General features: G+C 40.5%; 1 protein-coding gene across 1 annotated transcript; it reads left to right on the top strand.

Moving 5' to 3' along the window:
• The first annotated feature begins 3,884 nt into the window (after positions 1 to 3,884).
• On the top strand, positions 3,885 to 18,080 carry LOC129631212 (T-cell-specific guanine nucleotide triphosphate-binding protein 2-like). Its single transcript, XM_055552066.1, has 2 exons — positions 3,885 to 4,080; positions 16,492 to 18,080. The coding sequence occupies exon 2, from the start codon at positions 16,510 to 16,512 to the stop codon at positions 17,767 to 17,769; it is 1,260 nt and encodes a 419-aa protein (XP_055408041.1). The 5' UTR covers positions 3,885 to 4,080; positions 16,492 to 16,509; the 3' UTR covers positions 17,770 to 18,080.
• Positions 18,081 to 19,608: the final 1,528 nt, after the last annotated feature.

Below are 19,608 nucleotides of genomic sequence, written 5' to 3'. Positions count from 1 at the left end.
CTAAAAAGTCCTGTATCCATGGCTAATGTTGAGACTGATCACAGACCGTAGACATTAATTTGAGACTCTGAGTGGCCTCAACTTCACTGCTTAAACAGAGAGTAACTGTGTTTAATTATATTTGTATTTCATCTTACTCTACTGCCTAAAACCAAACCTTGCCTCCCCTCTGATGTAAAAGCTCTGGAACTTGCTACAGTATTAGCAATACTGAGTTTATATCTTCAAAAACATTAACTTGCTTCCAAACAGGGTCTCAATAAGCTGAAAGTAATCACAGTTTGGGGAATGAAAACAGCATGTGAACTGTCATGTTATTCCTTCCTTCCTTTATATTGTCAAGTAAAAAATTAGTCCTAACCTGAAAGTAAGAGTTACTTTATTTGGTAGGAAAGTTAAGAACTGAGCCTAGGAGAGAGCATCTCAGTAATCTTGAGAGACTGCTCTGAGGAGGTGGAAGAGGGAGTCAGGTTATATACAAGTTTGTAACAAAGTGGGCAAGCAGTCTGAATATCAAAGATTATTGTTAAGTAAGAAAAACTGGATATCAAATTAAGGAATTTAGCACTCTTCTATGTAAAGGAAGATGTAAGAATCTGGATTATGGAAGTCATTCCTTTCATATGCATCTCAGTTATCTGGGGCCAGGATCTTGCATTTTTACAAAGGTAGTTTTCTCTTTCTTGAATTTCCTTAGGGTTCACCAGCTTACACTGGAGGGCTATCATCAATGATAGCTGTGATCTTTAAGTTCCTTGTGTAGGGAGTGGTGCAAAACCACAATGAAGTTTCCCAAACCAGTTTTTCTCATTCTAAACAAAAGAAGTTTTTTATAATAAGTTAGTTTGATTTTTATTACATAGGAAACAACAAAACAGTTGTTTACAGTGAAAGCACTATAGATTCAGTAATTTTTTAGTTTCTTTGGGCTTCCCTTGTAGCTCAGTCGGTAAAGAATCTGCCTGCAGTGCACTTTATCACTTTATGCCTACTGGGTCCCTTTATCAGTTGGCCAAAACTGTCAACTAAAAAATTAGTCACAGCCTGAAAACAGAGAGTTATTCCCTGGCAGCTCAGTTGGTAAAATCCCTGGGTTGGGAAGATCCCCTGGAGAAGGAAATGGCAACCCATTCCAGTATCCTTGCCTGGAAAATCTCATGGACAGAGGAACCTGGTGAGCTGCAGTCCATGGGGTCACAAAGAGTTGGGCACAACTGAGTGACTAACACTTACTTACTTACTTACTTGATTTTAAAAGAATCCATCATTTGACCACCAATAAACTGTATCTCAACAGAGAGTCAAACCACTAAGATGCAAAAAGACCTCTTAGAGGCCTTTTGCTGTTGTTCAGTCCCTAAGTCATGTCTTTGTGACCCCATGGACTGCAGCATGCCAGGTTTCCCTGTCCTTCACTATCTCCTGGAGTTTGCTCAAATTGGTGTCCATTTAGTCAATGATGCTATCTAACCATCTAATCCTTTGCTGCCTTCTTATCCTTTTGCCCTCAGTCTTTCCCAGCATCAGTATGTTTTCCAATAAGTTAGCTCTTCACATCAGGCTGCCAACGTGTTGGATCTTCAGCTTTAACATCAGTCCTTCCAATGAATATCCAGGGTTGATTTCCTTTAAGAGTGACTGATTTGATCTCCTTGCTGTCCATGGGACTCTCAAGAGTCTTCTCCAGCACCACAATTCAAAAGCATCAATTTTGGGGTATTCAGCCTTCTTCATGGTCCAACTCTCACATTCATATATGATGACTGGAAAAACCTAGCTTTGACTATGGACCTTTGTTGGCAAAGTGATATCTCTGCTTTTTAATACGCCGTCAGACACGACTTAGCAGCAGCAGCAGCAAGCTATGACTCAAGTCCTTTCAGTGCTGTAGAGCTCTATTTATTTTTTTTTTTACTTTTCTATTCTCTGTCAATGGCTATCATCTTTTCCCACAATTATGAAGTCCACTATTAGGAACACACCGCTACACATTCCCTGTACTTTTGTGCATAGTGATTCTTAGGAGTGGAGATGCTGTGATCCAAGGTGTATGAATGCACAACTTTTATAAAATTAAACCATATTGTTTTTTTCAAAGTGATTGTAACCTTTTAAATTTTATTATTTTTAATTGATCAAAGTGATTATTTTGATTTATATTCTCAGCAACTATGTTTCAGAGATCCTACTGATCCACATTCTCACTAATACCCTATATTATCAAACTTCTATGTTTCCAGCTGAATTGATGTAGAGTGTCATCTCATTTTGCACAGATTTACATTTTTCTAATTACTAAGAAGGCTGCTAAGCTATCTATGTTTATTGGCCAGACATGTTTTGTTTTGTTTTTGTTCTTCTTTCAGAGAATGGTCTGTTAATGTCTTTTGCCCACTTCTACACTAGATTGTTTCTCATGCGCTCAGTGGTTTCTGAAATTTCAAATATACCTTTTTCCTATTGATCCTTAGTTGACATCATGTATACAAATATCTTCTCCAGGTTTTTGGAAATTCTTTAATTTTTACTGTCCTTAAACATTTCTTTTCACGAACAGAATTTTTTCTTATTAATGTAGTCAAAGGCACCTCATTTGTCAGTCTTTACTATATAGCTATCACTTGGGTGTCTGGCACCTGGGTCTCTGGTTTAAGAAAAAGGGTATATATACCCTAAGATCAACTATATTTTCTTCTAGAATGTACCACTTGAAACTTAGACCTTTCCACCTTCCAGAGTTGATTATCAAAAGTGATGTAAAGGTGGGGCAGTACCTTTTTCCACATGGATAACTAGTTTGTCAAACTCCATTTGTTAGACAGTGCTTTCTTTACCCACTGAAATGCCATGCACTTCTTCCATTCCCCAGAATTTCATACATGCCTGAGTCTGACACAAGGCTCAGTACTGTGTTCTATAGGTCTGTTAGTTCATTCTTGTGCTGTTTCCAAGTACAGCATTAATATATACTTTGTTTCTTTTTACAGTGTATTAAAATATACATGAAAATATGCCATAAATGGTATGGCAAACCTTCCCATTTATTCTTTTTTCTTAAAAAATTTGGTATTTTCCCCTTAATCTTCCACATGAATTTAGGAACCCCATGACTGCCAGAGTAATCCAATTCAGGTTTGACTATGTGGCAGTCAGGTATAGGGCTCCTAATGACAAAAGAACAGAAGGACATGAGGGAGAATGAGTACGTGTATATGTATGGTTGAGGCCCTTTGCTGTGTACCTGAAACTACCACAACATTGTTAATTGGGTATACTCCAATATAAAATTTAAAAGTAAGAAAAAAAACATAAAGACAGAAAAAACTTAGAGAAGACCACATTCTGTCAGACCTCTCCACCATGACCCGTCCGTCTTGAGTGGCCCCACACGGCATGGCTTAGTTTCATTGAGTTAGACACAGCTGTGGTCCGTGTGAACAGATTGGCTAGTTTTCTGTGATTATGAATATAAAATATAAAATCAAGAAAAAAAATAAAGACAGAGAAAGGTTAGAGAAATGTTTCTCCCTCACTCATTGGAAGCTTTGAAAAGTTGCTCACAGCCTTCCTCCTTCCCTGTCCCTTGTGCTCCCCTGGGTGTCTTCATTAGGTGACCTCCCAGGGATCCTTGGAAACCTGCCTTTCCTCGCCCCTAGTACCTCTGTGCCCTCTCCTTAATCACTGAGCTTCCTAAAGTTACACTCTTGTATTTTTCTTTTCTGGGAAATATTTCTGCTGTAGAAAAAGACATAAACATGATTGCCATGGTTTCATTTTCATTTCCTAGAAATGTGGGTTATCAACTATCATCTTTTTTTCCCACTCCCAAGGAAGGGCTCAAGCCACAGGCTCTTATATTCTCTACTGCCTCCCATCCTGGACGTCATTTCCCAGGCAGGCTAGAGGTTTACATGTCCTTGCTCTCTACTCTGTCTGCATTTGCCTGGACAAGGACAGCTCTCTGGAGTGTTCCTCTGCTGGGCGCTGCAGGGAGCGATTCACCAGACTGCATTTTCTGCTCACTTAGTGGAAACTTTCAGATCTGAGCTCTGATCAGAAATATCTTTCCTCTTTCAACTGGTAAGTGAGCAAATTCTTTGTACTTGAAGTGATGGGATGCTGTCCTTCTGCTTGGAGGCCTGAAGGGCAGAGCTGGCTGGTGGAAAGCTGAGAGTTGGTGCAGAAGACCTGGTCATCCTTCTCAGGTGGTCAAGAGAGTGAGTGACAAGCTGAGAACTGCCCAGGGCTAGGCAATGATGATGGAAATAAGCAGAGTAACTGGATTCCAGATAGACTTGGGGAGGTCAGAGGATTGTAGATATGAGATAAGAGTGAAAGACAATTATGTGGATGACCCCATGTGCAAACAAACGGTGGCACTGACATTACCTGGAAGGGAGAAGACTATAGAAGGCAAGGGATGGGGACTTGAGTTAGGTTTGGCCTTGTTCAGTTATTAAAGATCATTCTAGACACACAAGTGGGAGATACTGTGTAAACAGTGGGATATATGTGAGTGAGGTTAGGGAAGACTTCAGCACCTTCAGCACAGAGGTGGTGCTGGACAACATGGGACAGGGTAAGAAAACCTAAATGGTGAATGTATGTGGAGCAGCAGCAGGACTGAGCCTGTTTTAGGGGAGGCAATAATTTTCTTCTACACTTGTGAGTGCATTGGGCTGGTCTCACAACTAAAATGACATGAGACAGATTAATATGAGGAAAAAACAAATTAAATTTTCTATGTTCGGGGACTCCATAATATATAGCCCACAGACATTCAGGCAACTGGTGTTTATATGCCATTTGGATTTCAGGAGAAAGGTAGGAGCCTAGGACTTCAAAGGGGAAAATCAATTTTAGAAAGATGAAAAAACAAATGTTTGGTAAATGTTTGGTAAATGTTTGCCATGCCAGGCAGAAAACAATGGGAGACAGAGAAGACTTCGATCAAATAGGTCTTGCTAAGTTTCCCCAAGTCTAGTCTACCTAGCACATACTCTGTAGTATCTCTGGTGATAGTTCTCCTTCCTAGAATAGGCCGTTTATCTAAATTCTTTAAGGCAGTTAAGGTGAAGGTAAAAGCTCTTCTTGAGTCTTTGGTTTCTTAAAATTAATTATTCTAGATAACCCTAATGCCAAGGAGACACATTTGGGGCAGCATATTTTGTTCCCTTACAACATAGACACACCCAATTATAGATCTCAGTTTGCAGTGGGGAAGTGCAAACAAAACAAGATTGGTCAGCCACAGTTTTTAAACTGCTTTAGTTTTTAAAAAAAAATGATTTGGGGGCAGAAAAGTTTTTCTTCTACCTTTCTAGGTTCTTGTAGCTGGTCTAAGAAGTAAATTGACATGAGATAAATTAACAGGAGGAAAAAAAAGCAAAAACAATTACTATACATAGGTAAGGGGGGTGGCTCTAGAAGAATATGAGACTCAGAGGCAATCAGACAATCAGAATGTATTCATTCTGAGCAAAGTTGGTGGGTTTAGGGGGCTAGTACTTCAAAGGTGAGGAAGACAATGCACATAGTAATGGGAAGAGCAAAAGTCTGGTAAACAAGTAGTTGTCTTGCCACATAGAGACAGCGGGACACAGAGCAGAATGTGAGCAAATAGGCCTTGGCCAATTTCCCAGACTACTATGCCCAGCTCCTACTGGTTTTAGTTACCTCTGGTGATAGCTCCTTTCTTGGAGAAAGCCCCCTATCTAAATGCTTTTAAGCAGTTAAGGGGGAGGTGAAAAAGAAAGCTTCCTGAGCGTTCTGTTTCTGAAAAATAAACAATCTAAAATAATCCTAATACCAGAGAAACATTTTGGGGTGGTAATTTTGCTCCCCTACACTGGTCATTCATCTTATTTTTCTTTCACTTTGAAACAGAAAGTCTTCTCATTGCTCAGAGTTCCTTCCTTTGTATCCCTTAAGAGTCACATGTTTTTTAAAACATTTAAATGCCCTGCTTCCAGGCTAAGATCCCTGATGCTAGTGTCATCCTCTCAGTCAGCTCCTATTCTTATAATGGGAGAAAGAAAGAAAAGAGAAGCTGGAGAAAGAAAGAGAAAGAGAGGAGAAGCTGCCTCTTTTCCTCTCCCTGAAGCAACTGCCTCAGTTGGAGGAGGGACTGAACCAGGGCAGTTGAGATTTCAACTCTATAACCATCTGGAAATTGTTTATTAGACTGTTTGGAATTTTGTCTACCTGATTGGGACCTGGAGACAGGATATTTTCTGAGTCATTCCTTGCCTCTGCAAACCAGGAGCTGTGTACTTTGCCTCTGAATTTCAGAGAACGTATTGATGTCCAGATATACTTGCCTCCCCCTGAACATGTTATGCCCAAAGAAGACGAAAATATTAGAAGTCTAGCCATGTCAGTCACCACCGAACTGTTATCACTGCCACTGAAAATCTTAGCAAGCACTTGCAGAGTAATTCACAGACTCCACCCCTTTCCTACTTGAGCAAATGCTTTTATAGTTAAACCAGTTGCAGAGTGTTTTCTGAGTAAAATGAGGCTGAAAACTGCTGGTCCACACCACAGCCTGAGGGCTCTAAGCAACTCTTTTTATACCTATCCTCTATGGAGTCCTCTCCCAAGGCCAAAGGTGGGAAGCCTTACACAAATGCCACAGAAGTAGAGCCCAGAATCAAGGTCATCTCCAAAATTGACTGATCCCCATGTAACCATTGCCGAAATCCCCTCTGATCCTTACAGGCCAACTTTCTGACCACAAATTAGGCAAAATGCCCAGCCCAGGACACACTCTCTAGCACCCTAACAAATCACTTAATGCAACCCTTCCAGCAGTATTTTTCTTTGTCTTGAGACCATAAAAATAAGCTACTAACCCATGAAAAGTGTCAGTTCTCCCTTGAGCCTGCCTGCTGTTCTAACGGTGTCCCATTGTCTCCCTTGTCTGTCAGGAGGTCAGCCGCTGTGCTCACAGCACCCACATTACCCCTCTTGTTCTTCTTCTTTTTTTTTTTTTTTATAAAAGAGAACACCCCTGCTGCTGGACCATAGCTGAAATACACAGCTGCAAATCCCAGACAAGAAATGGTAGTCCCGTGGTTGCTGAATTTGTGGTCTAAATCAGAAGATTTAATTCTAAATAAAAGATATTTCTATGTCATTTGGAAGCAGGTGTCCAGAGTAACTTTCTTTTTTAAATTAATTTATTTATTTTTAATTGGACAGTAATTGCCTTACAATATTATATTGATTTCTGCCATACATCAACATGGATCAGCCATAGGTATACATATATCCCCACTCCCTTAAGCCACCCTCATGCCTCCCACCCAATCCCACCCCTCTAGATTGTCACAGAGCACCAGGTTTGAACTCCCTGCATCATACATCTAATTCCCACTGGTTATCTTTCTCACATATGGTAAAGTATATGTTTCAGTGCTACTCCCTTGATTTGTCCCACCCTCTCCTTCCCCCATCGTGTCCACAAGTCTGCTATGTCTGCATCTCCACTGCTGCCCTGCAAACAGGTTCATCAATACACTCTTTCCAGATTCCATATATAAATATTAATACACAATGTTTGTTTTTCTCTTTCTCATTTACTCCACTCTGTATTGTTATACAGGCTCTAGGTTCATTCACACATTAGAACTGACTTCTAATGAGTTCCTTTTCATGGCTGATTACTAACCATAAAATGAGTTCACTTTTAAAAATGAGTTCTTCTTTATGGCTGATTACTCAGCCATAAAAATGGCTGGAGGGGGTTTGGAGAAGAGGGAACTCTTTTGCACTGTTGATGAGAATGTAAGTGGATACAACCACTATGGAGAACACTATGCAGATTCCTTAAAACAAAGAGGAATAAAACTACCATGCATACGTGTTAAGTTGCTTCAGTTATGTTTGACTTTTTGCAACCCAATGGACTGTAGCCTGCCAGGCTCCTCTGTTCATGGGATTCTCCAGGCAAGAATCCTGGAGTGGATTGCCATGCCCTCCTCCAGGGGATCTTCCCAACCCAGGGACTGAACCTGCATCTCTCATGTCTCTGCATTGGCAGGCAGTTTGTTTACCATTAGCACCACCTGGGAAGCCCCATAAACTACCATATGACCCCAAAATCCCACTACTGGGCCTATACTCTGAGAAAATCATAACTGAAAAAGACACATGTACCAACGTTCATTGTAACACTACCTACAATAGCTAGGATGTGGAAGCAACCTAAATGTCCACCAACAGATGAATGGATAAAGAAGTTGTGGTACATATATGCAGTGCTCGTTGTGCTTAGTAAACTCACTTCCTTCTGCAATACTCTGTGTCTGGAATCTTTTCCAGCCCACATTCAGACTGACACAACATTCTTCCATTTCCTCCTGTTCCCTGTTTTTCTTACTGAATCCGCGAGCCTAGTCTGGACTAAAATGGAGGCCTGGCACTCAGCCTCATGGTCCACACTCCAGCCTGCCTAGTTCTAGTTGTGAAGGGATGACATTTAAGCATCTTATGGGTTAAAAGTGTTTGTCGAAAGGTGGGGGAACATGAAAGGAGGTGGTAGGGGCAAAAGAAGCTGAATCTGGTCTCCTTCCTGGACCCTGTGAATTCCTTTGAACCCAGTCCCAAACCATTTCAGGCATTTAATGGCCAGATTAGCCTTGAAAGTGGAATCCAAACATAGAAAAGCTTTTCAAAATGTGACTCTACAGTGCAGTCAGCAAGCAACCTTGGTATGTCTCTTGTGGACTCTGCCTAGATTCTACTTTGGATTCCTACTCTGTGTGGGAAGAAGGCATCTTTGCAGAGGCTCACAGACCCCTGACGGGGCCTGTTAGGAGTTCCTCCTGAAGAAGCAGAAGCAGTGTTTTTGTCCAAGGAACAGCTCGACTCTGTAGGTGCCCAGTAGTGACCCTGACAAATTGTGTCATCTCTTGTCCTTAGGAAGATTTATGTGATCTTACTCGACCTAGGGCTACAAAGTCTGACTATTGATTGTGAGGTGTGCATTCAGGGACATCATGCCCCAGCCCACTGAGAAATGGCCACTCCTACCAGAGTCTAGCAAATGGGGCGTGAGACTTGGAGTGACCCTCAAAATAAGGACCAGCCCAGCCCTGAGGAAACCTGAACAGTATTTTTAATACTGAGGTCTTTCATTCGGTGTCGGTGTGTGTTCATCTGAATCCATAGCTAGTTGTCAAGTTCATCGTGTTTTCATCTTTGCCTTGCAGTTTTTTTTTCCTAGAATGCCAATCTCTTGTCCCCACCACCTCCTTTAAGAATTCCTCAGTTTTCCTTTTTCCATCATAACATTGATTGTCTCTGTATGTCAGACAGAATATTCCCAAACTAGGGAAGGAGGGAGAGATTCATGACTACAGATGAAAGAATAAATGCAGCAACAATGTGCAAAGAACTGAGATATTTTCTTTTTTAAAATCCTTTATCACCTACACACTGTACAACCATTCCAAGAAACAGAACACCTTCAATGACTATACCTTCTTATATGTTCCTATTTACTCCATGCTCTGTCACCAGCCCTTGGGTAACAACTTCATAAAGTATGTGTTTGATAGCTTTGTTTCATTTGTTATGTTATCACTTAATATGCCTGCCCAAACAATAGTTTGTTATGTTTTCTTGAAAATATATTTAAGGGTATTCTACCTTTTAAAAAATTTTTATTGATTTACAATGCTGTGTTAGTTTCAGGTGTACAGCAAAGTTAATCTGTAAATACTTTTACATATATCCACTCTTTATTAGGTTTTTTTTCCCACATAGACCGTTACAGAGTATTGAGTAGCATTTCCTGTGCTATACAATAAATCCTTATTAGTTATTTAGTTAAGTAATTTTAATTTAGCTTTTTATTGACACATAGTTGATTTACAATGTTTCTCCAATCTCTGCTGTACAGAAAAATGACAGTTATATACATATAGACATTCTTTTCTATATATTCTTTCCTATTATGATTTATCATAGGATATTGAATATAGTTTCCTGTGCCATATAATAGGACCCTGTTGCTTATCCATCCTATATATCATAGTTTACATCTGCTATTCCCAAATTCCCAGTACTTCCTTCCCCTGCACCCTCCCCCTGGCAGCCACAAGTCTGTTCCTTATGTTTGTGAATCTGTTTCTGTTTCATAGATAGGTTCATTTGCACCATACTTTAGGTTCCACATATAAGTGATAGCTTTGGTTCTGTCTTTTGTTTTTCTGACTTTGCTTAGTATGATCATTTCTATTTGCATTCATGTTGCTGCAAAAGCATTATTTTGCTTTTATGGCAGAGTAATAGTCCATAGATTATATGTACAACATCTTCTAGTCCTCTGTTGAGGGACATTTAGGTTGCTTCCAAGTCCTGGCTATTGTAAATAGTGCTGCAACGAACACTGGGGTGCATGTATCTTTTTGAATTATGGTTTTCTCCAGATATTTGCCCAGGAGTGGGGCTGCTAGATCATCAGTTCAATTCAGTTGCTCAGTCATGTCCGACTCTTTGTGACCCCATGGACTGCAGCACAACAGGCTTCCCTGTCCATCACCATCTCCTGGAGTTTACTCAAACTCATGTCCATCGAGTCGGTGATGCCATCACATCCTCTGTAGTCCTCTTCTTTTCCTGCCTTCAATCTTTCCCAGTATCAGGGTCTTTTCCAATGAGTGGGCTCTTCGCCTCTGGTGGCCAAAGTATTGGAGTTTCAGCTTCAACATCAGTCCTTCCGATGAATATTAAGGACTGATCTCCTTTAGAATGGACTGGTTGGATCTCCTTGCAGTCCAAGGTACTCTCAAGAGTCTTTTCCAACATCACAGTTCAAAAGCATCAGTTCTTCAGTGCTCAGCCTTCTTTATGGTCCAACTCTCACATCCATACATGACTACAGGAAAAATCATAGCTTTGACTAGATGGACTTTTGTTGGCAGAGTAATGTTTCTGCTCTTTAATATGCTGTCTAGGTTGGTGGTAGCTTTTCTTCCAAGGAGCAAGTGTCTTTTAATTTCATGGCTGCAGTCACCATCTACAGTGATTTTGGATCCCCCAAAAATAAAGTCTCTCACTGTCTCCATTGTTTTCCCATCTATTTGGCATGAAGTGATGGGACTGGAGGCCATGATCTTAGTTTTTGAATGTTTAGTTTTATGCCAGTTTTTCCACTCTCCTCTTTCACTTTCATCCAGAGGCTCTTTAGTTCTTCTTCGCTTTCTGCCATAAGGGTGGTGTCACCTGCATATGTGAGGTTATTGTTATTTCTCCCAGCATTCTTGATTCTAGTCTGTGCTTCATCTAGCCTGTTATTTTGCATGATGTACTCTGCATATAAGTTAAATAAGCAGGGTGATAACATACAGCCTTGACGTACTCCTTTCCCAAGATCATATGGTAGCTCTATTTTTAGTTTTTTAAGGAACCTCCATACCATTCATCTTAGTGGCTATGACAGTTCACAATCACACCAACAGTATAGGAGGGTTCCCTTTTCTCCATACGCTTTCCAGCATTTATTGTTTGTGGATTTTTTGATGATGACCATTCTGACTGGTGTGAGGTGATACCTCATTGTAGTTTTGATCTATATTTCTCTTGTTTAGTGATGCTGAGCATAGTTTCATGTTCTTTTTACCCATCTGTATGCCTTTCTTAGAGAAATGTTTCTTTAGAAAGCCTGCCAAATACTATAAAACTCTTTGAAGAAAATATAGGAAGAACACTCTTTGATATAAAAGGTATTCTACTTTTTTTTCCTATTGTTTTTACTAACTTCTGTTTATACATTTTAATTTCAACATCGTGTTACTAAAACATAGTGTTTATTAACCTATGCATAACAATGGCAGAGAAGGCAATGGCACCCCACTCCAGTACTCTTGTCTGGAAAATCCCATGGATGGAGGAGCCTGGTAGGCTGCAGTCCATGGGGTCGCTAACAGTCAGACACAACTGAGCGACTTCACTTTCACTTTTCACTTTCCTGCATTGGAGAAGGAAATGGCAACCCACTCCAGTGCTCTTGCCTGGAGAATCCCAGGGACGGGGGAGCCTGGTGGGCTGCCGTCTATGGCGTCACACAGTCGGACACGACTGAAGCGACTTAGCAGCAGCAGCAGCATTACTAAGGAGGCTGTTAAAGTTTCTGTGTGCTTACTGATCACAGGTGGTTTTTTTTCCCTTTTCCTTTTCTGAGAAAGATCTGTTTATTCCTCTCTTCCACTTCCATACTAGATTGTCTTGCTTTTTAGTGTTTCTACCATTTTTAAAATATCTTCTTTGCATTGATTTTTAGTCTAACACATTTGTGCAAATATCTTCTCCATGTGTCTAAAGAAATTTGTACCCCCCCTTAAGCATTTCTTTTCATGAAAAGAAGCTTTTCATTTTAATGTAGTCTAAGCACCTCAGTTGTCAATCTTTTTTTATACAGCTATCATCTGGGTATCTTGTTTAAGAAATTTTTTTACTCTAAGATCAGTTATATTTTCTTCTAGAGTTTTCCATTTGAAATTTCAGTCTTTATTCTCCTTCTAGAGTGGATTATCAATAGTGATAGAAATAGAGAATCAGTAACATTCTCCATATGGATAACCAGGATAACCAATTTTTCCAGCTCCATGACTACACAGTACCTTCTTTACTCACTTATGTGCCATATATGTCTCCTATTAAACACGATTCCACACATGCTTGAGTCAAACATAAGGATCAATGTTGTGTTCTGAGGGTCAGTTGCTTTATCTCTATGCTGGCACCAAAGTGCAGTATAAAATATGCTTTGTTTATTTTCATGATGTATAAAATATACCATACATGGTATGGAAGTTCCTCCCATTTTTTTTTTCAAAATGTGAGTTCTAAAATATCAACCACATCTTCCTGTTGTTGTTTAGGCATTAAGTCGTGTCTGATCCTTTGCAGCCCCATGGACTGCAGCATGACAGGCTCCTCTGTCCTCCACTATCTCCCAGAGTTTGCTCAGATTCTTCCTGAGAGAGACGTTTAGGTTAGAGGCTTCCTGATGCCTCCCATTCAGGCCTCATTACCCAGGGAGCACAGAGACTTGCTAAGCCTTGTTCTTTACAGTGAGCACAGAAGCACACTCTGATGGCATTTCCTGGTAAAAACAGTTCTGGGAAGTGTTCCTGTGCAGCATCTGCTGTTTTCATGGAAACATTTGGATCTGCTCTGTCATAGGAAACCTGTTTTCTCTCTAGAACTGGTGAGGAAGCATGCTGTATATCTGCAGTGGCTAATTCTGGCTTTGTGCTTGAAGGACTGAGGGCAGGGGTGGCTGGTAGAGAGCTGAAATTCCATCCAGAAGTTCATGCCAACCTCTTTGGAAAACAGATAACCCTGGTGTTTAAAGATGCCTTTTCTTCTCCTTTTTTAAATTGAAAAAGTTGTAAGAAAATTTGGAATAAGAGAATGTTTACTGCTTTCACCAATGGTAAATTATGTAATGTTTGATGTACATTGAGAGTTTTCTGATTCTAGCCTTAATGCTTGCTTGCTTGCTTGCTAAGTTGCTTCAGTCGTGTCCGACTCTGTGCGACCCCATAGACGGCAGCCCACCAGGCTCCCCCGTCCCTGGGATTCTCCAGGCAAGAACACTGGAGTGGGTTGCCATTTCCTCCTCCAATACATGAAAGTGAAAAGTGAAAGTGAAGTCGCTCAGTCGTGTCCGACTCTTAGCGACCCCATGGACTGCAGCCTACCAGGCTCCTCCGTCCATGGGATTTTTCAGGCAAGAGTACTGGAGTGGAGTGCCATTGCCTTCTCCTCTAGCCTTATTATCATAGAGCTATTTAAATCTCTCTGAGTTTTGATAATTAAGAGGAATGAAAAGTAATTATTTTCTTTGCCATTTTCTAAATCCATGCAGGCCATGACAAAATACCACAGACTGGGATCCCTAGTTTAAAAGAAAACTATTTCTCTTATTTTTGGAAAATCGGAAACCAAGATCAAGGCAACTATAGATTAGGTGTCTGATGAGAGCACACTTCCTAGGTGGGTGCCTTTTCCTGTAAAGTCATGTGACAGAAGGGTTAAGCTAGATCTCTGAGGTCTCTTTTATGAGGGCACTAATCCATTCGTGATGGCTCTGCCTGCATGACCCGGGCAACTTGCAAGTTCCATTTACTAATACAATCACTTTGAGTATTAATTTCACCTGTGAATTTATGAGAGCAGCAGACATATATAAAATCTGTCTGTTACAGTTCAATAGACTTCCCACCCTCTCCTTAGAAAACAGCATTCTTGTCTCACTTTGACATTCATTTCAATATTCTTGAACTATAATTGTATCTCTTCCTGAGTATTCATTCAACTAGCAGTAACATCTGCTCACTTCCTTCATAAGTCATTAGTTAGTAAAATCCTTAACATGTATTTATTTTATATTTGAGAATTATGATTTTCCTTACTTTTTTAAGATTGTCCTTGCTCAATATGTAGGATGGGGGTGGAGAGCATTCAGCACAACCCTAATGGACAGAGCCCACTGGTAATTCCTGAGACAACCTTATGTGTATAAATATTTCTTAAATCACGCTTTCTTGATATAACTGTCCTTGCTCATAGTAAATGATAGGAGATTCCATCGATGTAATATTAATAACTTCTTTAAATTATCTCGGTTTCAGTAGATACCCATGTTTCAAACCTGTGCTGAACTGGGTAGGGAAAATTAGAACTCTTATGTACTTCCTCTACAGCTTCTTGTTACACATTTTACATTCTACCCATATTGGTCTATGAAGTGAGGTAAATAGATATTAAGCTCCCACTGGGCAGCTATATGACAATGACTGTGTTTTTGGTTGTTCTCCAGGACATATGGGAAACAGATTTTATAACACATGTTTGGAACATATGTCCTGGTGGTCACCACCTGGTGGACTTGTCTCTGCTTCCTGCCTCTCCCACAAGCTAGGTCCCATCCTGATTTGCTGCAGGTTATTGGAAATGAGGTCCTTCTGGAAGCCTTCTGTGCTCACTAACATCTTCACCTAAGTGATTCTTCCTGCAGAATGGAAAGGTGCTGGTCTCTGTATTCAGGGGTCATGACAGTATAGACTGTCTATATTAGTTTCCCCTTGATGTGTAACAAATTAATTCTATTATAGATCTGGAGATGAGCAGTCAAAATGAATCTTAAGGAGCTACAATCAAAGTGTCAGCAGGGCCTGTTCTATCTGGAGGCTCCAGGAGATAATCTATTTTCTTGTCTACTTCAGCCTCTAGAAGTTACCTGACAATCCTTGGCTCATTGCCTTTCCTCCATCTTCCTAGATCTTCACTCCAACCTCTGCTCTATTATCCTATCTTCTTTTCAGCATTTGGCCCTGCCTCCATCTTGCCTGTGATTCCTGTGATTATATTTAGCCCATTTGGATAAGCCAAGATAATCTTCTCATCTGAGCGTCATTAACTTAATTACCTTCAAAAACTACTGAATACACTAAGCCTTTATTCTTGTCCTCAAATTTTTAGATGATATTTTTACCTGCAATAATCAAACATGGACAGGTTAAGCATTAGGCTTTGTCTAGCAGTGGAATTAAAAACTAATGGCAAGTAAAAAGTGCTTTTTGCTTTGTAAAGCAGCACACTCCCAAATTATGGAGTTCATAATGTGGACATCTTAGGAACCATTATTCTGTCTTCCACACTGTCCTGACTCTTTGGACATATAAATTATCAGCATAGAAAACAGGTAGTGTCTTCTGCAATGGTGGAAACAAAAGCCATCAAGAGATACTACTCAGCCATAAAAGAAGAATGAACAAATGCAATTTGCAGCAACATAGATGGACCTAGATATTACCACACTAAGTGAACTAAGTCAGAAAGAGAAAGATGAATATCATATGATATCACTTATACATGGAATCTAAAATATGATACAAATGAACTTATTTACAAAACAGTAACAAACTCACAGACATAGAAAACAAACTTAGGCTTACCAAAGGGGGAAGAGGAGAGAAGGATAAATTAGAAGTTTGCAATTAGCTAACATAAACTATTAATTGCTGTTGTTGTTCAGTCGCTAAGTTGTGTTCAACTCTATGCAACCCCATGGACTGTAGCCCCCCAGGCTCCTCTGCCCATGGGATTTTCCTGGCAAGAATACTGGAGTGCGTTGCCATTTACTCCTCTAGGAGTTCTTCCCAACTCAGGGATAGAACCCATGCCTCCTGTGTCTCCTGAATTGGCAGGCAGATTCTTCACAACTGGGCCACCTATAAATCCATATATGTGTAACTGGGTCACTTTGTTGTACACCAGAAACTAACACAATGTTATAAATCAACTATACTTCAATAAAATAAGTCATCAGAGAAAATAAATTAACTGTAGAGACATGCGTCTGCATGAGAGATGGGACTGGTCTGTTAAGACCAGTGTGTTTTCTCAGCCGACTCTGTGTCTGTTCTGTTGCTTCATTCACCTTATCTCCTAATTCTCTCTTCTTTTCCACAGATTATTCAGTTAACTGGCATGGATCCACTCTTCTTAAACGTCATTAAAAAAAATGATTTTAATCAACTAGCCTCAGAGTTTCTGTCTGGCTACAAAACATTAGTCAGTACACTAGGGGGGATCCTCTCTAAGAAAACCCTTAAACGTATTCTAAAAGGCTTTGAGAAGGGGCAACCAAAAGAGGTGGCTGATGAGATTCAGAGAGCACTTCAGAGCACCGAGAATGCTACCCTGAATGTGGCTGTGATTGGGCAATCTGGTTCTGGCAAGTCCAGTTTCATCAATGTCTTTCGAGGAATTGGTCATGAAGAGGCTGGATCTGCTTCTGTTGGAGTTGTGCCAACCACCAGAAAGAAAACTCCCTATCCACATCCAAAGTATCCCAACGTGACCTTCTGGGACCTGCCTGGAACGGGGACCCCCGAATCCCTTCCAAACCCTTATCAAGAAGTAGTGGGAGATGATAACTATGACTTTTTCATCATTATTTCATCCTCACGGTTTAGCTTAAACGATGCTTTCCTGGCCCAGAAGATTCAGGAGAAGGGGAAAAAATTCTACTTTGTTAGAACCAAGGTGGATAGTGATTTATATAATGAAAAGAAAAGCAAACCCAGATCTTTCAAAAAGGAGACAGTCCTTCAGCAGATCCGAGACAACTGCCTGATCAATCTCAGCAAAATTGTATCTGAGCCAACTGTCTTCCTGGTGTCCAACTTTAAGCCGAAGAAGTTTGATTTCCTAAAACTTCAGGAGACACTGCTGCAGGATCTCCCTGCTGAAAAGCGCTACACCACTCTCCTCTTGTTGCCAAATTTGTCTGAGTCTTTGATTGAGATGAAGAGAGCTATAAGCAAGGAGAAGCTCTGGCTGAAAGCCTTCAGGGCAGCCATTTTGGCCTTCATCCCCTTGATGCCTTTATTCTGTGGCTTTGAACTGTCTGAACAGGAGAGGGACTTGAAACTTTATCAGAGCCATTTTGGTTTGGATGAGGAGTCAGTCAGTCAGATTGCCCAGAACCTGGGCACATCTGAGCAAGAGATCTACAGCCTCATGAAGTCCGCAGATTTCAACTCACTTGTGAAGGATGACAGTATAATAGCCAATGTCAAGAAGTGTGCTGAGTTCGTTTTCTCAGTTACTGGACTCCTCCAGTCTTCTGTTTTCCAGTTTTATAAAGTCTACTTTCTACATTTGAAATTCATTGATACAGTGGCGGAAGATGCTAAAAGAGTCCTGGCTAAGATTGAGGAGATGAAGTCTGGTAGGATGAAGTAGAGACGGGTGGAGTTGCCTATGTGAATAAGTGAACCTCACATGTTGTGTTCTCTGAGTGGGTCAGGATCTTCTGCATACCACCAAGGCCAATGCTTCGCAATTTGAAAATATTTTGTTAGAGTAAGCCTATTGCTCCACATTGATGCTTTACTGCTCTACAAGAGAATTTGACCATAGCCTGTTTACTGCACTCTGAGCTGTTTTCCTTGAATCATGATAGAAACGCACCATGTACCTTTCATTAATCTTCCAGTGTTATAAAGTAGCTTGCTTTTGCATTATTTATTCAGATAATAAAATTTTGGCAACAATGAGAATGACTGTTATCCATTGGATTTTTATGAATTATGATCCCCTGTTATCATTATCATCACTGGGACATTATCATCTCAATGTCCTCCTCATGAAATGAGGGAAAATACACACATTTGGGACCATGATCAAGTGAAGAGTTTAGAGAACTACATAGGAGAAATAGTTGAGAGAGGATTAGAGAGTATAGAATGTCATATTTTCAGATATTTCTGAGGATTAGGGGGAAGGAAACCAACTCAGGGTTTATATTTCCAGAACTTTTTCAACACTGGATTAACAAGACAATATGAGGGACAAGAGATATCAAAGAGTAAAAATGAATTAGGAAGGAAAGCAAAGAATAAGTGAAATGGCAGAAGAGAGAAAATGAGTGCATTTTTCACTCACCAAATTTTATATCAAACTTCTGAAATACAACCTAGCACACATCAACATCACCTAGCTCAGTCTTAGGGATTCTCATTCCTGATGTTATAGTAATTATAGTCACATATGTGACTTTTCTTCCTTCTTCCATCACTGGTATAGGATAGTGGATCAGGATCTGTACTGAGTAAGATATGTACATGGTAGAAGTCATCCCTCAAATCCCCATATTCTGGAGGTCCTCTCAGAGGGTGGAGGGCACTGAGATGTGGAAGATGGCATGCGTAGCCCACCATCACTTTACTCCTCCATGCTCGCCCTCTGCTCAGGAGAGGGTGCAGTCAGTGGGGGATGAAGGAGATCACTGTGTGCGCTGCCTCATATTTAATAGGTATGCGAAGTGTTAAAAGGGAAGGAGCTTGTGACCTTCTGTTATGGATGCATTGATTTTAAAAATTCTTTTGTTCCTCAATTCTTAATGTACATCCCTGTGCAGTATTTACACTCTCAGAATACAGTCTGTTTGTCAACTTGCCCCTAGACCTCATCTGTCCTTATAAAGAGCATGGATATTGAGGAAATCCTCCTTCTACCTCTACCTCAGCTTGTCAATCAGATGTGGCCAACACAGGGACTCATACAATCTTCTCCTCCTCCAGAAGTCATGACATTCCAAGGTCCCTGGACCTTTTTACTCCATTTCAGTGGCCTTCCAACAAGATTGCAAAGGACAAATCAAATGTATCTTGTGTGGGTCCCTGTGGAAACACCCTTGCTACAAAACAAGAGTTATCAAATATTTACATCTGTGCTTTTTATTTTCAAAGTTCCCTCTTCCCAGATGAGACTGGCAGGGTTAATGAATCTTTCCATCTGGGAAGAAAGAACTCAGGAGGAGGAAAATAGAGAGGCAGTTCCAGTGCTTTGCTTTAATCAACATGGTCCAAGGGTGAAAGGGAAGTTTCTTATACCTAACACGGCATTCAGAAGGGACTGAATGATTTCACAGGCAGAGCAAAGTGGGGAATTGGGAGGTGGCTGAGAAGAAGAAGGAAAGTCTCAGAGTCTGGTGGGAGGGGACGGAACTTTGAGATGTCTCCAAACTGAGACCTGTGAGTCCACCTATCAATGTGTATAAGCATCAGGCTCTTATAAGGG

Source organism: Bubalus kerabau, chromosome 1 (assembly GCF_029407905.1).
Source record: "Bubalus kerabau isolate K-KA32 ecotype Philippines breed swamp buffalo chromosome 1, PCC_UOA_SB_1v2, whole genome shotgun sequence".
Classification (NCBI taxonomy): domain Eukaryota; kingdom Metazoa; phylum Chordata; class Mammalia; order Artiodactyla; family Bovidae; genus Bubalus; species Bubalus kerabau.
Note: the sequence above shows the minus strand (reverse complement) of the source record. Positions and strands in the feature narration are given on the sequence as shown.

Excerpts from the sequence above, each read along its gene's own strand:
- LOC129631212 (XM_055552066.1), top strand. The coding sequence starts at position 16,510 with ATGGATCCACTCTTCTTAAACGTCATTAAAAAAAATGATTTTAATCAA.